The sequence below is a fragment of the Pteropus medius genome, unplaced genomic scaffold (genome assembly GCF_902729225.1).
Source record: "Pteropus medius unplaced genomic scaffold, Ma_sr-lr_union100, whole genome shotgun sequence".
Classification (NCBI taxonomy): Eukaryota; Metazoa; Chordata; class Mammalia; order Chiroptera; family Pteropodidae; genus Pteropus; species Pteropus medius.
The window spans coordinates 6,266,686-6,292,143 of record NW_024355206.1 but is presented as its reverse complement, the minus strand read 5'-3'; the positions used below and the strand labels follow the sequence as shown (position 1 = coordinate 6,292,143).

The 25,458-nt window shown below is 38.9% G+C and overlaps 1 protein-coding gene across 5 annotated transcripts; it reads left to right on the top strand.

Annotated features, from left to right (window-relative positions):
* The first annotated feature begins 2,642 nt into the window (after window positions 1–2,642).
* MORF4L1 (mortality factor 4 like 1) lies at window positions 2,643–23,802 on the top strand. Of its 5 annotated transcripts, none has more exons than XM_039858371.1 (14): window positions 2,673–2,825; window positions 6,309–6,355; window positions 7,964–8,031; window positions 10,446–10,559; window positions 11,624–11,710; window positions 12,491–12,571; window positions 15,250–15,275; window positions 15,789–15,877; window positions 16,854–16,955; window positions 18,101–18,189; window positions 18,691–18,863; window positions 19,120–19,204; window positions 20,903–20,983; window positions 23,722–23,802. In XM_039858371.1, the coding sequence occupies exons 1-14, from the start codon at window positions 2,786–2,788 to the stop codon at window positions 23,741–23,743; spliced, it is 1,104 nt and encodes a 367-aa protein (XP_039714305.1). In that variant the 5' UTR covers window positions 2,673–2,785; the 3' UTR covers window positions 23,744–23,802. The 5 variants fall into 5 exon arrangements, with proteins under 5 accessions (XP_039714308.1, XP_039714306.1, XP_039714305.1 ...); XM_039858370.1 differs by having other exon boundaries at window positions 10,443–10,559; XM_039858372.1 differs by lacking the exon at window positions 23,722–23,802 and having other exon boundaries at window positions 2,663–2,825; window positions 10,443–10,559; window positions 20,903–21,639.
* Window positions 23,803–25,458: the final 1,656 nt, after the last annotated feature.

Here is a 25,458-nt window from a genome sequence, read left to right as displayed (position 1 = left end):
GTGCGGTTCCTTTTGTTTAAGTTCGATCTCGGGTCCCATCAACAGTAATCGTTTAATCGGCTTCAGTTTTCGTCGACTATTAAAACGGACTTCGATCTGGAGTTTCTTATTTTCAAACGAGTCAAGACAAAAAGAGTATTAAGACTGAACTGGCTAAAAAAGGGAACCATGAAACTACAAGGCAACTTCATCCCATTAATACGCAGTATAAGGTTTTCTGTTGTACAAAAGTATTTGTTACCGAGTGGCCTGTTGAGGGCAGTGGAATGCCGAAGGTCAGGGAGAAGACATTAAAATTAATGAAATCGTGCAGTTCGTAAATGTTGCTGAGGCGATCTCTGTCAAAACGTTCGAAATGTTTTAACGTAATGCTCTGCGATATTGAAGATTAGTTTGGAGGTTCAGCTCTGCTTCACGGGGTTTTATTACGCATATTATTTACATATTGTAAATTCCTTTAAGTAAATTCATTTGCTTTCTGCCTGTGGGAAGGGCTAGTTATTATTGTGGGCTGTTTAAACCGCTGTAAAATACCGTTTTAGTGATCAGCTAATCACTAGCTCATGGACAAACCCTTAGGGCTTAAAAAAAAAAATTTTTTTTCCACCTAAGTTAGTGATCCAAACTAAACATTTTTCCTTCAGCGATTTGTCTCAAAACATATCCCCAAACAAGTAATTATATTTTCCTACATATGTTTTCCTGAAAGAACTCAGTTTCTTAGGGCAAAACTTTGCTTTTATGTTAACATCTGCAAATTCTTTCCTTGTTGTATTTTCCATCATTCCCAGCAATTCTCAAACATTCTCCACAATTACCATATGTTATTATCATTGAATCAAGACACAATTTCAGACTTTGGAAGAAACACATGGAAATTTTCAGCATCAGGCGTGACGATTCCTAAATACTCCTATTATTACACAGGAGTACTTCAGCTCTAGCTGAGGGCAGGTGAAGCTTTCGAAAGGCAAACCCTGGCAGAGAAAAGCAAACTGCTAAATTAGATAAGTCAATGAAGATATCATACATCCATTTCAAATTGAAGATCCGTGTTATGGATTGACTTGTGTACCCCTAAAATTCATATGTGGAATTCCTAAGCTCTAGTGCCTCGGACTGTGACCTCATTTGGAAATGAGGTTGTCGTAGGTATAATTAGTTAGGTGTGCTTACACTGGGATAGAATGGGCTCTTAACCCAGTACAACCAGTGTCTTCACACATAAATAGGAAAAATGTGGAGACAGACACACAGGTGAAGCCACGTGAAGACGAAGGCAGAGAGCAGGGTGACGCTTCTGCAAGCCACAGAACGCCAGGGATGGCCAGCCGGCCACCGGGAGCGGGGAGGTGGGGGTCACAGAACAGACTCTCCCTCCTGCCCTCAGGTGGAACCAAGCCTGCCGACACCCTGATGTTGGACTTCCAGCCTCCAGAATTTTGAGACAATACATTTGTTGTGTAAGCCACCCAGTTTGTGGGATTGTTATAGCAACCCCGGAAAACTGATATAATCAGTGTTCCACTGGGAAGTGATTTTTGAATTTAACGTTTTTATATCTTATATTGAGTAATTGTTATCATCGTTTCCTTTCAAAAGCCTTGGGAAGGACAGTGGTTCCTTTCGCTGTTTAGGTGTTGGGGGATGAATGGGCAAGTAAAGGACTGAGGTGAGAAAAGGACTTTTCGCTGTCTTCATTTTCGTATTTTTAAAATGTTGAATTATTGAATTTGAAGTATTTTGTATTCGAAATGTTTATAATAAGTGTACTGTGCAGTTTTGGTGGGGCGCGTGGGGTCACAAAGAGGCCCTTGCCCCTTTGATATTCTGTGGACTAGGACAGACCAGATGGTGAACAGATAACTGGAAGGAGGGGTCTTTGTGGGTGTCTGTGTTCAAAGGGCTTGTAGAGGGACCACGCTGTCTATGGAGTGTTACCCCATTTCTAATGAACTTTCCATTTGACTCTAACTTTGGCCCGTGTGTTGGTTCTTTCTTCACTTTCCGCCATAGGACCCTCCTCTCCCTGTCACTTGGGGAAATTTGCCCTGTCCTGCATCAGTTCCACGTGGAGCCCAACCTAAGTGTTCCGGGGTGTTACTCCCCTCGCCTCGGGTGCCAGCGCTCCCCAGTCTCTTCCTCTGGGGTTGTCTAGGCCACGTGTGTGGGTGGGGTGGACTGTGGCCGGTCGGCGGGCCCTAGCGCCGCGCCACGCGGACACCCCTAGAGAGGCTGTTGGACGTGTTGAGCCACCTTTCCTCGCAGGCTTTTCACGCCACACATCCTTGTGGCCCGTGTTACACGTGGGACTGCGCTATGGCCCTTTCCCGCTCTTGGTCTTGGGTGAGTCACCGCCTCTGGGAGTGCGCCCCAACACCGCCCAAAGATCCACCCCGGCTTCAGCACCCCAGGGGCTGGGGTGGGAGGTGGGGGTTGGAGGGTGGGAGGGGATGGGGTGGGATGTGATGGGGGGGCGAGGTGGAGGAGTGAAGGGTGGGCGATGGGAGAGGCCAGAGGCGCCCCTCCCCGCCCTCGCGCCGCCCGGAACTACCGCTCCCGGCGTGCCCCGCGCGGCGCGGCGCAGGGCGCGTGCGCGGTGGGCGGGGCCCGCGGCGCGGCTGCGCACTCCGTGCTCTGTGAGGTGTACGGGCGCCGGCAAATCGCGCCCGGGCTCCGGAGCTGGCGCTGCCCACGGCGTCTGACGCGAGCCGGGTGGGGAGGAGAGTGGGGGGCGGTAGTCCGGGCGGTGGGAGAAGGAGGAGGCGGCGGCGAATCCCTATAAATGGCGCCGAAGCAGGACCCGAAGCCTAAATTCCAGGAGGGTGAGCCTGGGCCTCGGGAGCGGCGCTAACGGCGGCGCGGCGGGCGCGGCGGGGCGGCGGCGCTCGGGGCGGCAGCGCACTGCGGCGGGGCCTGGGCGCGGCCCGGGGAGAGCGCTTTGTGAGGCGCGGTGGCCCCGCGGGCGCTGGCGGGGCCCGCCGGCGTCCGCTCTGAGGGGAAGGAGCCGCGGCGGGAGGGACGGGCGCCATGGCGGCGATGCGGCGGGGACGTGGCGGGGAGGGGCGCGGGCCCGCCGCGGGCGCACAACGGCCGGGGGGTCGCGGCCGCCTCGAGCCCGGGGCGGCGGCGTTGGCCGCGGGGCGGTGGGGGCGGGGAGCGCCGCGCCGTGAAATGGCCGCCGCAAGATGGCCGCCGGCGTCTCCCCGCGCCCACCGCGGCGGCGGCTTTGTGCTGCCGCGGGCGCCGCTTGCCGCCCGCACGCGGACGGGCGCCCCGGCCCCGGGCCTGCGGCCTCCCTGGCGGCCGACGAGGTCTGCGAAGGTGGGCGCGTTTGGGTCGACGGGCTTCTTGGGTCGACGAGGCTCTGGGCGGACGGGCGCAGCCGGCCCCCGGCGGGAGACAGCGCTTTAACGTCACAGGCCGGGCGTCCGTTGCCGCGTGTGGAAGGGGCGGCCTCGCAGGAAAGCAAAATGGAAGCGGGGCCCTGTGCGCAAGGCGGGCCGCTGTAACGTCGGCCTCGGCCTCGGGCCGCCCAGCCCAGGTCGACGCGGCCGCGAGCGTTAGTTTCGTTGAACGGATTTTCCAGCTTTAATGTTTTAGAATCGCGTTTAGAATCACGTGATCAAAGGGTATTTTTTTTGATAACGATCGGCTCTTAATAGCTGGTTTTTTTTTCCCCCCCATCTTAAGCTGTGACTCCCTCGAATGGATTCATTCTTTTAATGCTGTTTTAGGTCAGGGATTCTTTTTTTTTTTTTTTTCTTTAACGCCCACAGCACCTGGTCTTCCTAGGTGGTCTCCCATCCGAGGACTAACTAGGCTCGATCAGGGATTCTCAGTCTAGATTCATGGATATAATTCGGAACATTCGTGAACTTTGGGGGAGAAATTCTTGTTATCGTCTAACGGAAATTTAGTATTTCAGTTAGGAATGTGGCGACCCCCTTCTTCTCCCCCAAAAACACCCTTGGTAGTATTAGCAGTGTGTTTTCATATTTCGGCCTTACAGTGTAGAAGATATATTCGACGTCGTTCATGCTTTTCATTACTTCAAAACTGGTTTTAAAAAATTTATTTAAGTTACTGGATCAGCAGCTAAAGGCTTACTCAAGTTCATGTAATATAATAAAACATATTTAAAATACTTTGAGGCTTCGCTAACTATTTCAATATAGTTGACTTCCTTTATAATACCGTGTGTTTTATGTATTCATAAAACATTTTAGTAAAAGGCCCATAGGCTTCACCAAGCTGTCAAGGATCGATGACACAGAAATTTAATCTCTGCTGTAGGACATCAAAGGAGGGAAATAACAGAGGATTGGAACAGTCAAGAACGGAAGTACTTAAGTTCTAAACTAGAGGGATGGTAGGCCGAGGAGGATAATGGCAAATGAGAATCCGGGTGTTACACTAGTGAATTAGAGAAGAATGGAAACCAAGGCGCACCCTTTAAGCAAAGTTTTGAAAGCTACTCAAGAGAGTCTCTACCCTTAACCATCACTTTCCAGATGTGTTTTCTATTCTTGTGTCAAAGCTGAGTTGTATGACCATCATTTAGAAATAACAATTATTTATGACACGTTCAGAGAACATCTTGTAAGGAAAAGGTATCTGTTGGTGCTAACAGTCGCAATAAAACACGGCAGATTTCAGTTTATGTAATGGAAGTAGGAATTGTCAGAAATAGTTTTTTTTTTTCATGATTCCTTTAAATCTGAAAAACTTTTTTATTTAATAATGGTACAACACATATAAGCAATTTTTAAGCACAGTGACTATTTTGCACTGGAGTTGGTCTTCCACTTTAAATTTTGTTAAAGCATAGGATTAAGAAAACTGTTGAGTATCTAAGGCATTGTCAGAGGGAAGATCCCTTTGCCCTGTCAGGCCTTTAGGTGATGATTCTAGTAAGTGCAAACCAGTGGGAAGATGCGGATTGGAATCTTACTGGCATTTGAGAGCATTGGGCAGAATTAATTATCTTTGTAGTTTGATATTAGAAAGGATTGAGATTGGAAACAGATTTTTTTTAAAAAACACTTTAATAATACAGTGGTTTGCTCTATGCCCAATTACCAGTATTTCTTTCCATGTGCATGAAAATAGGTGTTTGTTACCCTGGATCATACCTCTAAGCCAGCCTTATATTTTCTCATGAAAATCTGTAGTTTTAAACACTCTTGATTCTTGGTCACATTTGGGAATCCGGTACAGAATAAAGTCCAGATTTCATAACATGTAAAATAGTTTATGATCTGGGTAATTTTCCTTTCTACTGTTATATGTTTATCCTATGCTCCAGTTACGATGAACTATTTATATTCAAATAGTAATCTGAAAGTGTCACCTTAACATGTTTCTCTGCTTTTGTACCTATTGTTTCCCTCCACTGGGACCCTTCCTTGTGACCTTTACAGTAGCTTGTCAATCACTCCTATTGTTTATATTGCCCTGTAGTCTCCAGAATGGAGCTAGTAGGCTATTTTAATTTTAGAGCTAAAAGAGCTGACTGTGTTGGATGGGGTACTTTTATTTTGTTATCTGTGGGTCTTTTGAAACCAAGCAGATTGAAAATAATGTGCGAGAAATCTGTTTCTATTAAAATCAATGTAATCTTGACGTATTGCCGGGAGTTGCCTGCCTGATTTATCTGGTGAGCCAGGGGTGGCTTTCAGGTCTTATTCCAGCCCCTTATATTTTAATTTTGACGTGTAAGTTCAACATAGAGTGTAAGTTCCAGAGGTTAGAATTCTTGTCTCTTTTTTGTTCATCGAAGCAGCCCAGTGCCCAGAACATCATTGAACACACTGAAGGCATGAATGTGAACCTTTTTTTTTTTTTAAACCAGCCATTTCTGACGTGCATTAGTATTTTAATGGGTAGACTATTTTACTTTGTTTAATTAGTAAAAGGGTTAGAAGCAGATATATAGATAGAGCATAAGGTCCTAAACTTGGAATGTGTTTTAAAAATTGTATTCGCATATACACATTGAAAAACAAAACCAACCCTACCAATAGGTAGCTATGGTAGATTTTATTTGCTTAGGAGGTGATAAATGGTTTGATGATTTAAATAGATTGACATTCTCATTTTTTTTGTTTTTGTTTTTACATCAGATACTAAGGTGTAGGTAGGATACTGTTGAAATTTGATCTGAAGTGTCGACTCCTGTATATAGCCTTTCCCGCTTTACTAATTTTGTGAGGAATACCAGAGCACAAGTGTGATGGCCCACTCAGATGTGTATCATCTCCGTGAGGAGAAATGACTGTTAACCCTTTACTTTTTTACTTTTACAGGTGAGCGAGTGCTGTGCTTTCATGGGCCTCTTCTCTATGAAGCAAAGGTATGAAAACCTGTTTCCCTTAAAGAAGTTTTCTCAAACTGCTGCTTACATCTGACTAGGGTTACCTTTTTCATAGGTTTGTGGAGTTCCTCATCTACTCTTTCTGGGTGTCTTACTGCTTGCTTAGTGGGTCAAATAAAGCTTCGCTACCTTAACCATTCGTAGTTGGAAGGAGCATTTGAGGGGAGAGGTAGATTATTCATGGGAGCAAATAGCATTGTGTAATTAATGACTTGTGAGAAAATACTGTCAAGGTCAATTTATATGCAAATGTAGCATGCTGAGTAAGCACTGAGCTAATTACGTTGCTTTAAAGGTAAAAGCTAACATTAAAAATGAGTACCAAAAAAAAATGAATACATTTAACTTTTCATTAGTTGGTTTGTCTGGCAAAGCTTGAATCCTCGGGGCTCCCTTTCCTCTGTATTGGTGGTGTGCTCTGGTATAAAAACTGATTTTACATTTGGCCAAAGATAGATGGGGTAATGCATTCCAAAGGCAAAAATGTTTCTAGTATTTTGTTCGTTAACTTTTTTAGGACAGATGTTTGACATTACTGTTATTAACCGTTGTAGTTGTTTTTTTAATGAATCATAGTATACAAAACAGTATGTTTTGTTAAAGGCAATTTCTACATACATTCTTGGTGAATGGTTTATGTGTCTATGAAGGTAGTCTGAAAATTGTAAAGTGTCAGTGTGAATAAGTGACCATTTTTATTACTTTTTACTGGTTTTAAATACAGAGATGTGTTTTTAAAGTTCTAAAATGACCGAATTTGGATTCATGGCGATGGTCAGGAACTTTATGTGTGTCTGCATGTATCTTAGTGATATAACTCTAATACAGTTTATAAGTAAATTATGAATCCTATCGGTCATTTATATCCCTGAATGTTATTTTCGTTGTATCAATTTCTGGCAAACTACTAAACTGGCAGGTTTTTCTCCTCTGGGACTGAAAACACCAGTGAATGATTTTTAAATGGCTGTTGGAATAGCTTAAATTATCATGGTTCTCTTGGTTAGCCTCTGATAAATACTTTTCAATCCCAAACCAGATAGTCATCACTTGTCATAGTGAATGATCTCTAATTTTTTCTGATTTGTTTGGCTGCTTTTAAGAAGGTAGAACATTTTTAATCTGTAGCTTTGCTAGTTGCTGATATTCTGCAGCAAACAGTTTACTGCTAGTACAACTTTTTATAATACGTTGTAAATTTTTTTTTTTTAGTTGAGTTTGTTTTTGAAATAGTAACTTCTGACTAAGACTTGAGAATGCACAAAACAGCATTTATTAACTGTTCTTGGATAGCTTAGCTAGCCTTTTGCTTTAGTTTTAGGGTGACCCCTTACACTTATGGGTCTTCAGCTCTCTAGACTGACTTCAACAAATTGTGATGACTCAGCAATTTTATAACTCTTACTAAGGTAGTCTAAAGTTTAAATGGTTTCTTAGAGAGTCACATTTTTGGGGCGTTCATTTTGACCACTAAAGAGTTTTAAGTGTAGAGTGTGTGTGTCTTTGAAAGATTGAATACTTTAAAATCATCCAGGTAATCTTTTTTCTTTAGTATTTCTAAGTGAAATTTTTTCTTTTTTATTTCAGTGTGTAAAGGTTGCCATAAAGGACAAACAAGTGAAGTACTTTATTCATTACAGTGGTTGGAATAAAAAGTGAGTATTAGATCTTTAAAAGCAATGTTTTATTTATATGTATATTATAAGATAGCTTTTGTCATAGACTAGCACAATCATATGCTTCTTAATTCTTCTATAGTTTTAATGTCATACATTTTGCAGCAAGGGTGAACCATTTGGAAATGATGAAAATACGATAGAAATTATGGTATACAGCCATTTTATTTTAAATTTTTTGGAGTATTTCTTGTGTTCTAGTATAATGTCTCGTAATCATTAGTCAACCAACTAGTTTTTCCTTTTGGTTTTGGTAGTTTTAGGGCAGCTTGAGGTTTGTTTGTTTTTTTGCCTTAGTAACTATGTATGTTATGTCAGGCAGTTATACTCAAAGCTAGTTGGTTTTCTCTACCTAGAAAAGGGAAAAAAGAGATCGCCTGATTCGCAAGTAATGACCAATTTATATTCTGAACTTTGGAAACAATTAAATGTCGACAAGGTGATTTCATCATGTGGTACAGTTTTTAGCAGATGGTTTAACACAGATACAGGATTTTAACTACAGAGCCTAATTTTCCACCCTGAAGAGTTAGACTTTTTTTTCTCCTAAAGCAGGCGTGTATTGACCTGTAACCAGGATTGGACAGTGGTTATAGATTGAATATGGTCTACAGTATCCAGCTAGTAGAGCTCTTTTTCATTGGCAGGTCTTTCATCTTGAGGCCCACAAACACCACATCTAATACTTTACTCATTTTTGTTGCTCGTAATCGAATAGCCTGTAATTTTTACTATGAGAGGTTTTAAATTACGTCTTTTATTACTGGTGTGTTATCCTTCAAAGATGGCACTGCCAGAAAGTATAATTCTTTAGGAGTTGTTTTCTAGTAATTTTAATGCTTTGTGTCACCTCAGCTGTGCCTTGGTACCTGGTTCTCTATGTGAGCAGTGCCATCAGGTTGGTTTAAGGACTCTGTTGCTGCAGAAGGAGGAGGAGGTTTTCTCTCTGATTGCTGGCCTCGTGACCTAGGTCTTGTTTCATACAGTTCCCTGTCCTCGTGACCAAGCCAGTTTTATCCATTAGAAATTTCACAAATGCTTTTAGCTGAGAAGAAATATTAGATCCTTAGCTTTTCTTCCATTAGTATAAGTGTAAAAAGGTGAAAATCTTAAATGTGAAAGCACAATTTGACAGCTTGTGATTTCTTTTTCCAATTAATGATAATTGAAATATTTTTAATGGTAGGTAATAGTAGTAACTCAATACCAGTAGCCGTGACCATATCTTTGGTGCTTAACTCTTTTACGTATAATAGATATTCTGTATAAAATCACAGGTAGCCGTGTACAGCTTAAAGACTGGGTTTTAAGTGGCATGTGTAGGCTAGAAGAAATTGCGAAATACCGAATTTTTGTATTTTCTCATTTCACTTTAGAATAAATTAATACATTTTCTTCCTATTATATTAGAGTCCTGTAACACTAATAAACGATTGATAGGCTGCATAGATTTTGTCATATTGTGTTTTCAGCTAATTTTACATATGTAGTCCTTACTCCTTGCAAAAATAAAAGTAGCACTAAATATTAGAAATCTATATCGATATCTTTGTAGATATGTTGAGGAATATTAATATATCAGGGTGTATTTTTTTATAGTTGACTTAGTATGTAGATAAATATGTAATTTTGAAAAATTTCATCTCCAGTATTTAAAGAAGCCCTTAAATAAACCCATTTTGAAAGGGGGTGGAGTTACTCAAATTCAGATGCCTAGCATGTGTGTTATGTTTTCATTTAGTACTGTGTAAGTAGTGCCATGGATCATTGTGACTTCGGGAATTAGTTAAAAGCTACCTTTAGAGAATCATGAACTTCTTTTATGCTTATCATATATAAAAGTTTCCAAATGTTTGGCCTTCAGTTACTACTCTAGGAGTGATGTTCCTCAGAGCAAACGATATTTCATTTCCCTGTGGTTCATCAAGTGTTTTTAGCTCCTGACGTATAACAGGAAACTCTAGATTTGACTTGGTTTTTAGATCAAGGTGCTTGTTTAGATGCTTTTTATATCAGAGGGGAAGGGATTTGTAAGGTTCTAAAATCAAACTTTTGTGATAAGTAAAAATTGGCTAGCTCCTTTTAATTAAGAGAATTGAAATAGGTATAAGTAGATATAAAAATAAAATCCTCATTTCAATAATGGTTTGTAGGATACCTTTTAGAAAATTATACAACAGAAAGCCCAATCTCCAAATTGGAATTTTCTTCAACTTAAGTAATCATTATATACTGTTTTTAAAAGCACAGTAGAGTTGTCAAAATTTTCAAAAACCTTATTGGAATTTATCGACACAGACATTTAAATAATCCGTTTGTGAATCTTAAAGCTTAAGCTAAATTCTGCACCTAGTTACTGAGATTACTTTGTACTATGCTGTCTGTATCAGAAGTGCTGTGAGGCCAAGGCGCTCTGAAAAAACTTTGAAGACACGTGAGGATATTGTAGCCCTTTTTCCTGTTCCTGAAGGAGCTCCCTCAGTACACCACCCCCTCCTGACCTCTAGGTAAATGCATGTTTTAAAGTTTTCTCTAGGAAATCATGTTGAGGATTGCTTTTTGTTTATTCTCCTTTTGGCTATCTTATATACGAGGTCAGAGGTGGGAAGTCATTAAATAAGACTTTGCTTTGAGGATACATCTAATTGTGGCACTAAAGGAGCTCCATCAGCAGGAGAAAAGAGTCACTTTGCACGAAAAGTTAAGCATTCCCTAAGAACTATCTTGTTTTCCCCTTTGGAAATAACCACATCAGAAATTATGTTTTAAAGGAGCTTTTCTAAATGCTGGAACACCTTAGCAATTAGATATTTTAAGAGTAGTTGGTTCTACCTTTTGATGTTGAGAAAGCCATCTTCCTAGTTATGCCTTGGAAGCTCGTGTATTCATCTGTGAGTGAAGGCTAAGAGTGGTGTAGTCTGATAAATCTTTGTAATACTTTAATTTATAGTCTTAGCTGAGTCAATCTAGATGGTATTTGAGTATTGTAGACTTTCTAAAATGTTTATGACATACTTTGAGTCTTTATTTTTTTGTCAAACTCTCAAGTGTTTTACACGTGTTACGTAACTCATAACAGTCTTGTGACCATTATCCCCATTTTACAGGTGATAAAACTAAGGCACAGAGTGTTCTGTAACTTTGCTATCACACACAGCTAAGTAGCCAATTAGCTTTAGTTCTTTAAAAAGTCAGTATTATGGACTCCTGTGCTTCATTTTTTAAAGTTGAAATTCTTTAAGGTATCTTTATTCTGTAAGAGTAATTGCTTAGGAACTCTTAAATGCCATACTCTTGCTGTTTGGAAAAATGATTTGAATAATTTGCTTTTGGACTCGGGCAGTTTAAATTGGGAATGCTGCTTTTGAGACTATGAAGTTGACTTCCTGTATAGAGCAGAGATTTTCACTAGATTTTCATTTTAGTTGAGAATGAATTTGTAGTCCTGGTTCATCAGCTTACCTCAGAGAAATCTAACATCTTGACTCTTGAATTTCTAAAACATAATTGGAAGACAGTTTGAATAAAAACGAAAATATATTTGAATGACACTTTAATGCTTCTTTTTCAGTTGGGATGAATGGGTTCCAGAAAGCAGAGTACTCAAGTACGTGGACACCAATCTGCAGAAGCAGCGGGAACTTCAAAAAGCCAATCAGTAAGTTTGTTCTGCAACATGAATGTGAAGAGAAATGTCTTCAAATTAATTTTTGGAAATTGAATAACTGGTAGAAAGCATGTTGGCTACTTCCCTGTAAAATGATTCTTGGTACTTGTTAGCCGCTATTTTTTGGCTTTGACTTCAAGTAATCAGAGAAGTCTTTCCTAGGAAGAGGAAGGTAGCATACCTCCTATTTATTGAGTTGGTCCTTAGAGGTCTGTAGAAAACAGTGAGATGTTACTGAGAATTGCTGCAGTTGCAAAGTCATTGTTAGCGTCTCTTCTCCTGGGCTCTCTGTAGAAGGTACATTTGGGAGGGGGGAACAAAAGATCAAGGAGAAGGGGCGTCCCCGTCAGTATCCCTCATCTTTGAAAGCACACTGAGAAAAGGAACCCTGCAAGACGAGGTGGCCTGTAGGGTAATCACTTTAATTTCAAAGCTGAAATGTATATCAGGAAAATTGAAATGATAAGAGGTCAAATAAAACTTTGAGATTAGTGAATTTTCAGTTATATGAGAACGATCTATTTATAGGCAACTTTTACTACATTTAATTTTGGTAGATATAGAGCAAAATCTTGGGCCTTATATATACTCTTGTTTTATTTTTGTGAGTATGTCATTTGTCCAACTTGCTAAAAACTTTATACCAGAATATATATAGGCTTGAGACTTCAATTTGAATATAAATTTCAAAATGGAATCAAGCTGGCACAATTTATTATTTTTCTACATAAGCACCATTTTACTATGACTTTATTGAAATTATTTTTGAAGGGAGCAGTATGCAGAGGGGAAGATGAGAGGGGCTGCCCCAGGAAAGAAGACATCTGGTCTGCAACAGAAAAATGTTGAAGTGTAAGAAACTCTCTCTTTGTTTTAATTTTGCATACTGTTTTATAAGCGACATTCAAACTCAATACCCATTATCACGTATTAGGACGTATTGAAAATGGAAACTGGACCATTGTTGTAACTTGAAAAATACCGAGAAAGAATTTCATTCTCTGGTGTTGGGTTGTGTAAAATGTTTTTGAAGATACATATTTATTCCTTAATTTCCCTTAATTTTTATCCCCCCCTTTTACTATAAAACGTAAACATTTACCAATTAACCCATTATGTGTACAGTTAGTGTGGCATTAAGTACATTCACAACCCTTACCTTTTATATGTGTAAATATAGAGGTTTGTGTAATACAGTTTCTTTTAACAACATAGTAGTATCAGTAGGATACAGGTTTTGAGATTTCATGGGGTCGATTTGTTTTTTTCAGTACAGTGGGGGGCTCTGCAGGTTAATTTGCTCATGAGTCTTTCAGGATTGTGAGCCTCAGGCCCTCCTCATCAATATGTAGGAAAGGATTGTGCAGACTCATCTTGTATATTTGCTGCCATAGACATGTAACCAAATATTACTTCAGGAGCCTTTCTTTTTAGTGGGGGGAAAAATGACATTTTGATGAGATTATAATCCAAGTATCTTAGAAAGTGTCATATATATAATTTTAAGTGCTGCCTTCCCCGGTAGAGTAGGAGGTCTGTTCTTTAAAATAAAAATCGCGTAATTAAAAATGGTGTTTTTTAAAAAAAATTCTTTCATTTTGATTTGAGGTTTTGATATAATTTTTAATGTCCACTTGTACCCTACTCTACCTTTAGTGTTTCATAATTGACCTGTAGCTTTCTCTGAATATGCATAAAAGCTGTTAGAAAATACAGTTGACTTGGAACAACATGGGTTTGAACTGCATTGGTTCACCTATATGCAGATTTTTTCCAGTAAATATCTCCACGTTTTACATCCTTGGATTCAACCAACTGCAGATCAAGAACAGTATTTTCATTTGGCGGTTGGGGGTCTGCAGATGCAGGAGGCCAACTATATGCATTGTTTTTTGCCAATTTACATAAGAGACTTGAGCATTCTGAGTTTTCTTATCTGTAGGATCCTGGAACCCATCGCTTTTGCATATTGAGAGATGACTGTAGTTAAGTTTTTGGGGAGTCAGAAGTTATATGTGGATTTTTACTGCTGAGGGGTTGGTGCCTCTACCCACCCTCCCAGTTGTTCAAGGGTCAGCTGTATTATTAAAACCAGATTTACCTTTACTTTGTTGCCATCTGGGTCTTTAAACTTGGGTGCTTATTCTTTCTAAACTAATAGCAGTGAATACATATGAATTTTGTTAGCACTTTGTTAGGGCCTCAGGCTGTTCTTTAGTTATTAATTATTTAGTGGAATGGCTTTTCTTCATGACTTAGAACTTTGGTTACTCTTTAAAGTAAATTGAATCTAAGAGCTTATTTTTTGACTGTATAATATTTAGTCACAGGACTTAGAAATAGGAAGACAGAACAGCAGCAGTTTACCGTATGAAATCTGTTGCACAGTCTGAGGAACTAGCTTGTGTGTTTGATTAATTCAAGCAGGAAGGTTGACGCAGAAATGTCCAGGAGGAGTCCCTACTGCTTGGATTCGTGAAAGTACAGTTTATAGATTTTTTTTTTCCTTAGAGTTGGAATCAGTGGTCAGTATTTTTTCTTTAATTTTGTGGTATGGAACGAGTATAAAGACTCTTGGTTTCTCTTGGTCCCCATGTATTCTTGACATGTACAAGTAGAAACTCATGGTTTAATCTGGCCCAGAAATACTGTCTAGAAAATATTTATGTTACAGAAGTCATCCTTAAGAGAGCAGGAAAAACCCTGTACTTTCAGATGACCAGATTTTTGTGTTTACAGTCAGACATAAGTTAATTTGAATTATAAAATGAACCCTAAACTCTAAATTTAATGAATATAGTAGATAACATTTAGAAATATTACGTGAAGCTATAGAAAAGTTAAGAATATCTAGATATTCTGGTATCCCACCAAAAGTACTCTGTAATCTTAGGCTTTACAACTTTTTCTTATATTCTAGAAATAATTATGAATAAAATCAAAATGAGTGACTTCCTGTTTGGCAGTCGCAAATTGGTAGGAGTTGCTGTTAGGATAACCAAGTGGGAGGAGACGTGAACTTGGTTCTGCACGTGCGAGAGCAGAGTGTTCGGCTTTGGAGAGGAGGGGGCGTAGTATAGGAAGAAAGTACAGTGGCACAGTTGGGGCCAGTGAGAGTGGAGTCACAGATTGCTCTCAAAACAGAAGTCTAAAATCAAATTACGCTGATAGCAGAGTAACTGGGGAAAAGATTTTAACCATTGGAATGGGATTTTTGGTAGAACTAATGTAATATTTTTATAAACTATATATTTGTAGTATATAAGTTATATGCTGTAAACTTATAAATTAATAATGTAAACCTAGAAGTCTCCCAACGTGTTCTTGGTTTATTTTTCTGTCATGTAGGGGGCATGTGAATTTAGCCAGCCATCAGTAAAAATCCTTGTATCTGAGCAGGAAACTATGTATTTATTGCTTGATTTTATCTTTCAAGGCAGTTTTTCTCTGTGAACTTAACCCTGGCAAAAGGGAATTGAAATAGGCAGTTTTACTAGCAATAATTATCTTTCTCCTTTTTCTCCCTTCAGGAAAACAAAAAAGAACAAGCAGAAAAGTAAGGATATTAATTTTGTTAAAATTAATTATTTTATCTTTATAACATTTGAATTTTGAATTGCCTTAAAATTTTAGAGTTATGTTTTTATAGAGTAAGCTTAAATTTATTGATAGTGTCAAATATGAATCACAGCCTTATTATAGATTTAGGTAGATAGTAGAAAACTAATTCTGATATTCTTTTTACCATGGAGAAACCTGTAAACATTTATTATTTTCATGTTCTTTATTCTTAATGACTAACTCTGAGGATAATTTTTTTTTTTTTTTAAGAAATGTAAGATGGCAGTATTAAAATTAGTATATAAAATTAGTATGAACATTTATACTAAATGTTTGGTAGAGCTGTTCATAAAAGTTATATATTTGGTAGGAATATGAATCTATAATGTAGATTCAGCTAACATCTATTTAACGAAAAACGAAAGGGTGTGTCGCAAGACTGTTTCCCTTAAGAGTTTCTCATTTAATAAGTTAAAACTCTGCCCTCCTCCTCCTCGAATGTTGACAGCACCTGGAAATGGAGATGGTGGCAGTACCAGTGAGACTCCCCAGCCTCCTCGAAAGAAAAGAGCCCGGGTGGATCCGACTGTTGAGAATGTGAGTTTTTCCTTAGGTTTACGAATAGGATGTGCAGTCTCAGTCATGTTCAGCCAATAAAACAGTCCCAGAAACACTGCTACTGAAATGAAAATACTAAGACTGACTGTTTCTGTGTTGTCGGAATGTGCATCAGTTCCTTGAATGATGTCTCTCTGTTCAGCAACAGTTTATTGATGAGATGCTGTAGGAACTTAACTCTTGTTTGTATTAATTAGCCTATGGTAAAATTAGTTCTGTTATACATCATTTTGCTTAAACTCAGATCCTGTCGATCATGTTAAAGAGGATTTAACTGTATAGACTTATTCACCTTAAATGGCTTAATATGTCATTATGTCAAGATGACTTAATAAACCCACGAAAACCTGTTAGTTCCACACGTGTGTGTGGGTATAGTAGCTTTGAGTTCTTAAGTGATAAAGTCTTATTTCTAATTTTATTTATAACTTCCAAAGTTTTGAATTTGAAAACAGGGTTATAATTTTTAACTGACATTTTACATTTCTGAGACTGAGGTTACAGAGCAGTGATATGCTTATAAAGTTCTTAAAGTCATGCGCCTTTGGGCAGTTATTTAAGACTTCATTAGAAGTCAGTACGTTTAATTTTATGTAAGGTAGTTGTGTTTGGAGTAGTCATTGAATGTCAAGAACAAATATGAAAATACTAAAAGTACAACAAATGAACACTAAAAGAGTGTTCATTTACAGAAGAAATTTACTAAAGAGTTTTTGCCTTTACATGAAAAAGCACAGCAGAATAGGCCAGTTTTCTATCAAGATTTTGGTCTCCCAGCAGCTTGCTTTTTGGTCTTTTTATTTATGATACTTGAAATGACAGCCCAGCAGCTTGATTGAGTACTTTAAAGAATTAATACCCAGTGCTTCTAAAAGTTGAGAAAAACCCGGTCTTTTAGAGTTGCTGTTCAGCAAGAAAAGACAGACTTTTTAATGCTTTTTCTTTTTCCATTTAGGAGGAAACATTCATGAACCGAGTCGAAGTTAAAGTAAAGATTCCTGAAGAACTAAAACCGTGGCTCGTTGATGACTGGGACCTAATTACCCGGCAGAAACAGGTAATGTGAAAGCTGCATAGATTATACTCTATATGTGTTCTTTCTAGTTTGAAAAAAAAAAAATTTTGTTTTTAAGGAAAACGTATACACTAGAGTGTTGAAGGAAAGACTGAATATTTCAGAGACTGAAGAATGTGATTATTAGAAAGGATGACTCGGAGAGGAATAAAATAAAGTACATATGTAAGAGTCCATGACTTTATAATGGTAAAGGTGGAGATAACTCATTTTTGAAGGTTGCTACAGCAGAAATTATTCCGAAAACTGATAGAGGCTAAGAAGCATGTGTTTCCTGTCTTACTAACATTGAAAATGGGGCATCCTCACATAATGTCCCTGCTGATGGAGTGAAATGGGAAGCACACAGTGCCACCTGCAAGATATTCAAGGTCTCCAAAAGAACCTGAGTCCAGTCAGGCTCCTAGGTCTAATTCCTAGTGTACAGGAAATGGGGATGTCATGGGGCACGTGTGTAACATCAGAAGTGTACCATCGTCGTTAAAGTCCAGAACGAGGAATTCTGTAGGACAGGTGACTCGATCTCGTACAACAGATGGCATGGGCAGTGGGTCAGGGAAGAGAGGGACTGCTTGAGGATTGTGAGACGTAGGCACATCAGCCATCTGCGGTATGTGGACGTCAGGCTAGGATTCAAACCTCGGCCCCACCGTTTCAGTCTGAGTTGGGACCAGTTCCTCAGCTTGCTTTTGTTTTAGTTGCACATTTAGTGGAGTAACGGTACCTACCTCAGCGTTGATGTGAGCATGAAAAGAGAAGCCATGTGACTGCTTCAGACGGTCTGGGCTTAGCACACGCAGTGAACCATTGGTAAGGTGGAGGTACATTGACGTGCAGTGTGTTCCCTGCACACTGGCGGTGTCTGTGCGTCCTGCAGCTTACCAGTCTTCGGAGCTCAGCTGTCCAGTATAGCATTCACTAGCCACATTGGGCTATTTAATTGAAATTAAGTAAAATTAAAATTTTAGTTCTTTGGCCACATTAGCCATGTTTCAAATACTGAACAATTCCTTTTCCTGTTTTCGTAATACTATTGGGTGATATTTTATTGCATTCAAGCTTTTCCAGAATAATTTTCCTTTAAAAAAAGAGAATACTACTATTCAAGTGTATTTTTGTTTTTGTAGCTCTTTTATCTTCCTGCCAAGAAGAACGTGGATTCCATTCTGGAGGATTATGCAAATTACAAGAAATCTCGAGGAAACACAGATAATAAGTAAGAACATACACATCCTTGAAGTATACCCCCAAAGAGACATTTTTCTTTTAAATGTTCTTATTTCCAAATAAATTATCTGAAGCGTGTACTTTAAAACAATACCATCAAAAATAGTAAAATACATTTCGTTGGTTTGACAAGGGTTTTGGCTGGCTAACTTTTTCTTAAAGGGCTAGATAGTAAATATTTTAGGTAAAATTGAAGCTCCTTCTACATATATAACCCTTGAAAGAGCAATCATTTTAAAATGTAAAAATCATTCTTAGTCTGAGGGCTGCAGTCTCCTCACCTGGTTTATTTATATTTATTTATTTGTTTTGAAATTGATTTCTTGTGCTCTTGTTAAATCTCTTTAAAAAATTTTGTTTAGTAAAAATTCATCCTCATTAGTTCAGCCTTTAATCTAATCCCTACCCTCAGGTTGGTTGAATTAATCCCCATCTTTTATTCTTTTTCCACAATCTGTTTTGAAAGTAAACATCTTTGCTCGCTTCCCAGGGAGTACGCCGTTAATGAAGTCGTGGCAGGGATTAAGGAGTACTTCAATGTGATGCTGGGCACTCAGCTGCTCTACAAATTTGAGAGGCCTCAGTATGCCGAAATCCTCGCAGACCACCCGGATGCACCCATGTCCCAGGTGTACGGAGCGCCACATCTACTGAGATTATTTGGTAATAACGCCGTTTAGAAAACAAAGTTTTTTTCTTGAGGCCTTTAGTATGTTTGTCTTTACTCAGTGATACGAAGGGGTAACATAAAATAACATTCTAGAACATGATTCCATTCCAATTTGAACTTTTGTCTAAAATGATAAACTTCAAATTTGCTTTAAAATCGAGTTTATAAAATCATGTCTTTTAAAGGAGTCACGTAATTAAATGCTTATAGTGCTACCTTCGATGTAACTAAATTCTTTTGTTTAAATAGTACGAATTGGAGCGATGTTGGCCTATACGCCTCTGGATGAGAAGAGCCTTGCTTTATTACTGAATTATCTTCATGATTTCCTAAAGTAAGTCTAAGGGCATGCTTGAAATTCAAAACATGAGTGAGTATAGTAAACTGAAAATTACTCAGAGATGGACACTATGGATATTAAACTATAATGACACCGAAGGCATCGGTGCAGGAGCAGCGCCATGGTTAGTGCAGCAGTATCAGTGCACATGTTTGGGAACATCACCAACGACAGTGCATACCAGAGCGCTAGGGTGGAGTGGAGTGCCTAGTGGATAGTGACGGGGACAGCTGGCTAGTCTGTGGGAGGGAACAGATCCGCACTTCTGGCATGCATCAGAATTCTACATGGGCCAAAAACTTAAATCTGAAATTAAAACCATTAAGATAATGAAAGGGAAAATGTAGATCAGTATTTTTATCATTTTTTGTAGTGGGAATGGTCTTGCTAAAAATTACATAGTACAGGAAACGGTTGATAAGTTTGATTTAAAAAGTTAAAATTTTGCAATAAGAATATAATCAAAGATGAAGGGAACACATATTACATATCTGATAAACAGCTGGTATCTTAACTACACAAAGAAGAGTTCTTATTCAGTAAGAAAGAGGTGAACAAACCAGCAAAAAATAGAACAGAAATTCAGAGAAATGGGAGTACAAAAAAATGTTCAGCATTATGATAATTAAAATATTTCTCGTCAGACTCGCTAAGAATAAAAGGATTGAAGAAATGGGGGGAAAGGCTATCCTGGTTTCTGAGGGTTTTGGTAGGATATTTTGGCAGTGCGTTTTAAGTTTCTGGGAGCTCGTCCTGTAGAGATACTTAAGCGCAGATTCCCAGGCAAGTTGCTGTGGAGAGTATGGAGTGGCTCCCTCATTGGTAGAGAACCGTTGCCAGTTCTCAGAAAAGATCTGGAGGACAGTGGCTCCTGCTTGACAGAGCACTGCGGGGGAGGAGGGGGAGTTTTCCATTTCTACTTTACATGTTTCTGTATTTGAATTTTCTTAAAAAGACACTATATATATTTTCATAAAAACTTAAACTGCAACAAGAGCTGGGGAATGTACTCTGTGTAGTCCAGGCTCTACCAGTAATAAATACTCAGCTTACTTCAATTTCTTTATGAAACGAAAGTGCTCTACTAGACATTTCAGGTACCTAGGATTTTTACGGTGTTAATTTCAAGTCAAACCGGATGTTTACTTGTCAATATCTGAACATATTTAGAGAAAGAAAACACCCAGATCAGGGATCCCCAACCCCTGGGCCACAGAACGGTACGGTACCATGGCCTGTTAGGAATCGGGCGCACAGCGGGAGGTGAGTGGCAGGCGAGCAGGGCAAGCTTCCTCTGTATCTGCAGCCGCTCCCCAGCGCTGGCATCGCCCCTTAGCTCCACCTCAGATTCTCAGGCATTTCGTGTCTCAGGAGCGCCGGTCCCTGGTGCCACAGAGGTTGGGAACCACTGACCTAGATGTTATTCTTTTATAGTCCAGGCTCTCAAGTTGTTTATTCTGAAGACGGCTGTTTGCTGTTTTTGAAATAAGAGAATACTCGATGTCGTTACTCTAGGCGTTGTCTGCTACATAACCCTATTGTCTGAGTTGTAATTACATGGTTTTCTTGTGAGGTTGTGATTATTATTTTAGTATATGCTAAAATGTTTTGAGTGGCTTCTGTATATAAGTGAGAAGAGATTTGGATTAAGATGTTCTTTTTCAGTTATAATGAATAACGTTTTATTTCCAGATACCTGGCAAAGAATTCCGCAACTTTGTTTAGTGCCAGCGACTATGAAGTGGCCCCTCCTGAGTACCACCGGAAAGCTGTGTGAGGCGCTTCCCTACCCTTGTGTTTGGATCTCTGTACACATTCTGTTCTTAGTCCTTCTCTTGTACAAATGATGTACTTTGAAAATGTTAGTGTATAACAGAATCGATGTTTGTTTTCCGTTTGGTTTTAAACAGAGAAAATAAAAGGGGTTACAGCTCCTTTTTCCTTTCCTTTATTTTTCATTTCAAAGTTGCTGCCAGTGTATTCAGTGATGGACAACAGAGAGACATACTGTAGAGTGTCCTATTGCCTAGTTGACAAAGCTGCTTTTGAATGCTGGTGGTTCTATTCCTTTGACACTACGCACTTTTATAATACGTGTTAATGCTATATGACAAAATGCTCTGATTCCTAGTGCCAAAGGTTCAATTCAGTGTATATAACTGAACACACATCCATTTGTGCTTTTTTTTTAATGGTGCTTACAGTAAAGAGCCCATCCTTTGCAAGTCATCCATGTTGTTCCTTAGGCATTTTCTCTTTGCTCAGATCGTTGAAGAGTGGTGGCTTGTTTCATGGTTTTTGTATTTGTGTCTAATGCACGTTTTAACATGATAGATGCAATGCATTGTGTAGCTGCAGTTTTCTGGAAAAGTCAATCTTTTAGGAATTGTTTTTCAGATCTTCAATAAATTTTTTCTTTAAATTTCAAAGAGCAATGTGCTTGTGTGGATATATTACAAAACCTTTGTATATTGGGTATTCCTTATTGATTTAGACTGATTTTTCAGGCCGGTGTTCACTCTTCTTGTTTGGCCTTTATGGAATGAGAAGTTCGGTTTAGTACCTACCTCTAATCCACAGCAGCTTTGGCATTTTGTTCTCTTGAGTTCTGGCTGAGAAGTTAGAGGTTCACATGACTCTTATTCTATTTTCCCTAAACTATTGTTATTTTGAGCGTTAAAGAGAATTTTCACCTATGAGACAGACAGCTTGCTTTCTGCCAAAAATTGTTTAAGGTATTTATCAATATTCACAATTCCTAATTTTCAGAATTTTCTTAATTATTTAATAAGACTCCCTCACTTAAATAATAGCATAAGAACAGAAGAACATTGGTAGGTTTGCCCAGTGATACTAAAGAAGGCAAGATCTTCCCTGGACATTAATCTTTAAAGTAATTTTGAGTATTTTTTTATTTACCAGTAATTCTTAGTGTGGCTTCAGAATGTCTTGTGCAGTAATTAGAGCAGCCGGCGTTAATATGGGTCAAGAAATCCTGAACCAATGATGATAGTTAATTTGTTGCTTCCCAAAAATTGAAATTAGATTAATGTTAAAACTTTTCTTGAGGTATAATTGACATATATTAGTTTCAGCCGTACGACATAATGATTTAATATTCATATATATTATGAAATCACAATAAGTCTAGTTGCCATCCATCACCATACGTAACTAATTAGAAAATTTTTAAAACCATTTTGTTCTAATACTTTTTGAAAAACCTGTAGGTCTTTATAAATATTTGCACTTTCCAGTATTAAACTAACCGTTGCAGTTTGGATCACAGCCATCTTTGAGACTTTTACATTAGGTACCTCATGTGCTGTGATCTAGAATTTTAGTCTTAAGTTTATTCCTTGAACTAGTGATTCAGTTCAGTTAAATTAAAAGAATGGACATGAGGGACAGGAAGATGCATGGCTGATGATGAAGCTGCATTTAAATGAATACTTTCTTGGCTTTTTGCCTCCATTTCCTTTCCTTGTTACTGCTGCATTCATTTAACGTTTACATATAAAGGTGGTGAAATAGTTTCATTGAGATATAATTGACATTAGTTTCAGGTATACAGGAGAATGATTTGATATTTATATTAATACATGTATATTTAAAGTGAATTTTTCAAATTGATGGTAAAACGGTAAACTAATGTTTTAGTACAGTCTTAGAACTCGATATACATGTTTATGGAGAAATAGAGATTCGTAAAGCTGTAGGCTCTAATTTTGTTTTTAGGACTAGGATATAGTGAAATAGTTTGTTTTTGAGCTTGGACACGTCTGTGGCATTTGTGTGTATCAGAGCCCTGGTACCTTGTTTACATAATAGGCACTCTAAAAATTTTGTGTTGTTTAAGCAGTTGTGGTATCTTGAAAGTTTTGAAATTATTTCCTAAAATTGAGGTCACTTCGTGCCTGCTTATCAACCCTTCTCTCTTTTTTGGCCTTTGCTGAGTGTGATTCTGTGCAGCCCTGTAACTGCCATCTGTCTTAAAGACATTTGTTAATAGTAGCTGCTTATACATTAGCAGTGTATATTACAAACAGGAAGTCAAGGTTACATAGGTTAAGGTACTTGCCCATGGTCCTTCAGCTGTAAACAACACACCCCTGAACCCCCCATCTCCCATTCCCCAGCCACACAGATATCCATTCATCTTCAACGACTGAGTTATCAATTCTTAGGTATTTTTTGCTTTCCCTATCTGCCTTTTTTATGTCTGCCTTGGTGTGTGTATTTTAATAGCTTTCTGGTCCTAACACTTCCCTGCCCCCCATGCATTCATTCATTTCCCGCTACCTGCCACCAGTGTTTACGCAGAGCAGTCGTGCTGCTTCCCTCCTTAGAACTACTGCTTTGCTGTTTAATAGTGTTCGAGTCATGGGAGTGGCGTCAGGGCAGGGTAAGGTTCAAACTCTTAAGTAACACGGCTTCTCCTGTCTTTAGCGCGCTGTTTCAGCCAGGGCTTTTGTTGTCATTGACTTTTGTTTTTGTTTGTTTGCCTCTAGGCTCGCTCTCTCGGGCTGTTGAGTGGAAAAAGCAAGTGGAGAACAATATTACAGTATATTAAAAATCCCATGTTTCAGGAATTATGAACTTATGGTTTTTCTTTAAGGTCTGGAGACTTGTTTGGGGGGCAGTATAGTATTTTCAAATATCATTTGAAACTGCTCCTTCTACAGAATGCCTAGAAATGACAAGATAAAATATAACTTTTTTTTTTTATAAATACATAGGCGAGCACAAAAAAGCAGGGACCTTTACGAAACCTTTAAAAAATATTTAAAGAGAAAAAGAATTATAAACATGGAAAAAGGAACAATATAGACTTCACACGAAAACCAGTGTAAAATAGTGGCACGCTTGGTAACTCAGACCAGCCTCCCACTGAGGACTCTTAGAAAACAAGCAGAATTGTAGTAACGTGTGCCCGAAGGCATTGGCCACCTAAGAAGCTGGGGAAGACTTAATTGCCAGGATCTGAGGGAGAACAGTCTGAGGACGTAAGCCCATGGTTAGTGCTGCTTTTATCTTGCAGGTGTTTGTCCAGGTCACAGTGTGTGCCCGATAGCCTGACTGGTGCTTTTGACAATCTCACTTGGGCTAAAGAACATGGACGGGCGCCTGCCGAGAAATTAGGACCCCACAAGGTTATACCTTAGGGAAATGGGTGAGTGAGACGTAATCATTGCCTCAAAAAAATTTGCAAATACGATGTTCAGCATGTAGTTAACTAGGTATGCGAGACAATGAAGAATAAATTAAAAGCATCTCTTTGAGCAACAGACTGTTAGATTCAATTTACTTTTAACAAAGGACGAACACCCTAAGTTGGTTTTTTAATAAAAGTCATTCAGATGATATTGGGGTTATAAGACACAGTTTAAAATAACTGCTTACTGTATTCAGAGAAGAGTTGCAGTTGAGAATTTAAGCGGAGAACTTCAAAAGAACCAAATCAGAGTTCTAAAATCAAAACATAATAGCTAAAATAGGAACTTAATATAAGGTTTAATAGATTAGACACAGCTAAAGAGAAGTATTGGAAAATAGGAAGAAATATGTATTTCGAGGGACAGAGACAAAGGTGGAAAATAAAGAGATGGTAAAAGACAGCAAATGCAGTGACACAGCTGGTTGGTAACGTGGAAGGTAGCGCAGAGGGGACGAGCAGGAGGGCATGGGACAGGAGCTGCGGCAGCGGTGGCTGACAGCCTGCAGAACTGGAGAAACAGTGTCAGGTCTGGCGAGCCAGGAAGCCCACTGAACTCGAAACCCAGTGAACAGCATCCTTCAATAAAAACTTTCAAACAAAATGGAAAAATATTGCGAAATTTATCATAGACCGAAACTGGAGAAGAAAATACTATTTAGTATAGAAAGTTTTGGAGTTGCTTGAAGAAATGAAGCTCAGTGAAAATTATAGATACGAGGGAAGTTAAGTTTACTAAATGAAAGTATAATAATACTGTCCTGTTGAGTTTATATATAAAATGATAACCGTGACATAAAAGTGCGTTCATTGTCCAGGAAGAAGGTGATTGTCAGGAAAGCATGTGGAATCTAGGCCAACCATTAAAAGAACAGTTAAAGAGTTTTACTGCCAGTATAAGAAAATAGTTCGATTTTTTAAAAAAAGGAACAGAACAGGTACAACAAATAATAAGATGATATATTCAACCTGAGTATGTCAGTAACTAAATGTAAACGGCTAAGTGCTTCAATTAAAAGATTATTAAACCAGT

Coding starts and splice junctions, on each gene's coding strand:
- MORF4L1 (XM_039858370.1), top strand. CDS start 2,786: ATGGCGCCGAAGCAGGACCCGAAGCCTAAATTCCAGGAGG. Junction 2,826..6,308: donor GAAGCCTAAATTCCAGGAGG/GTGAGCCTGGGC, acceptor TTACTTTTACAG/GTGAGCGAGTGCTGTGCTTT. Junction 18,190..18,690: donor CGAGGAAACACAGATAATAA/GTAAGAACATAC, acceptor CTCGCTTCCCAG/GGAGTACGCCGTTAATGAAG.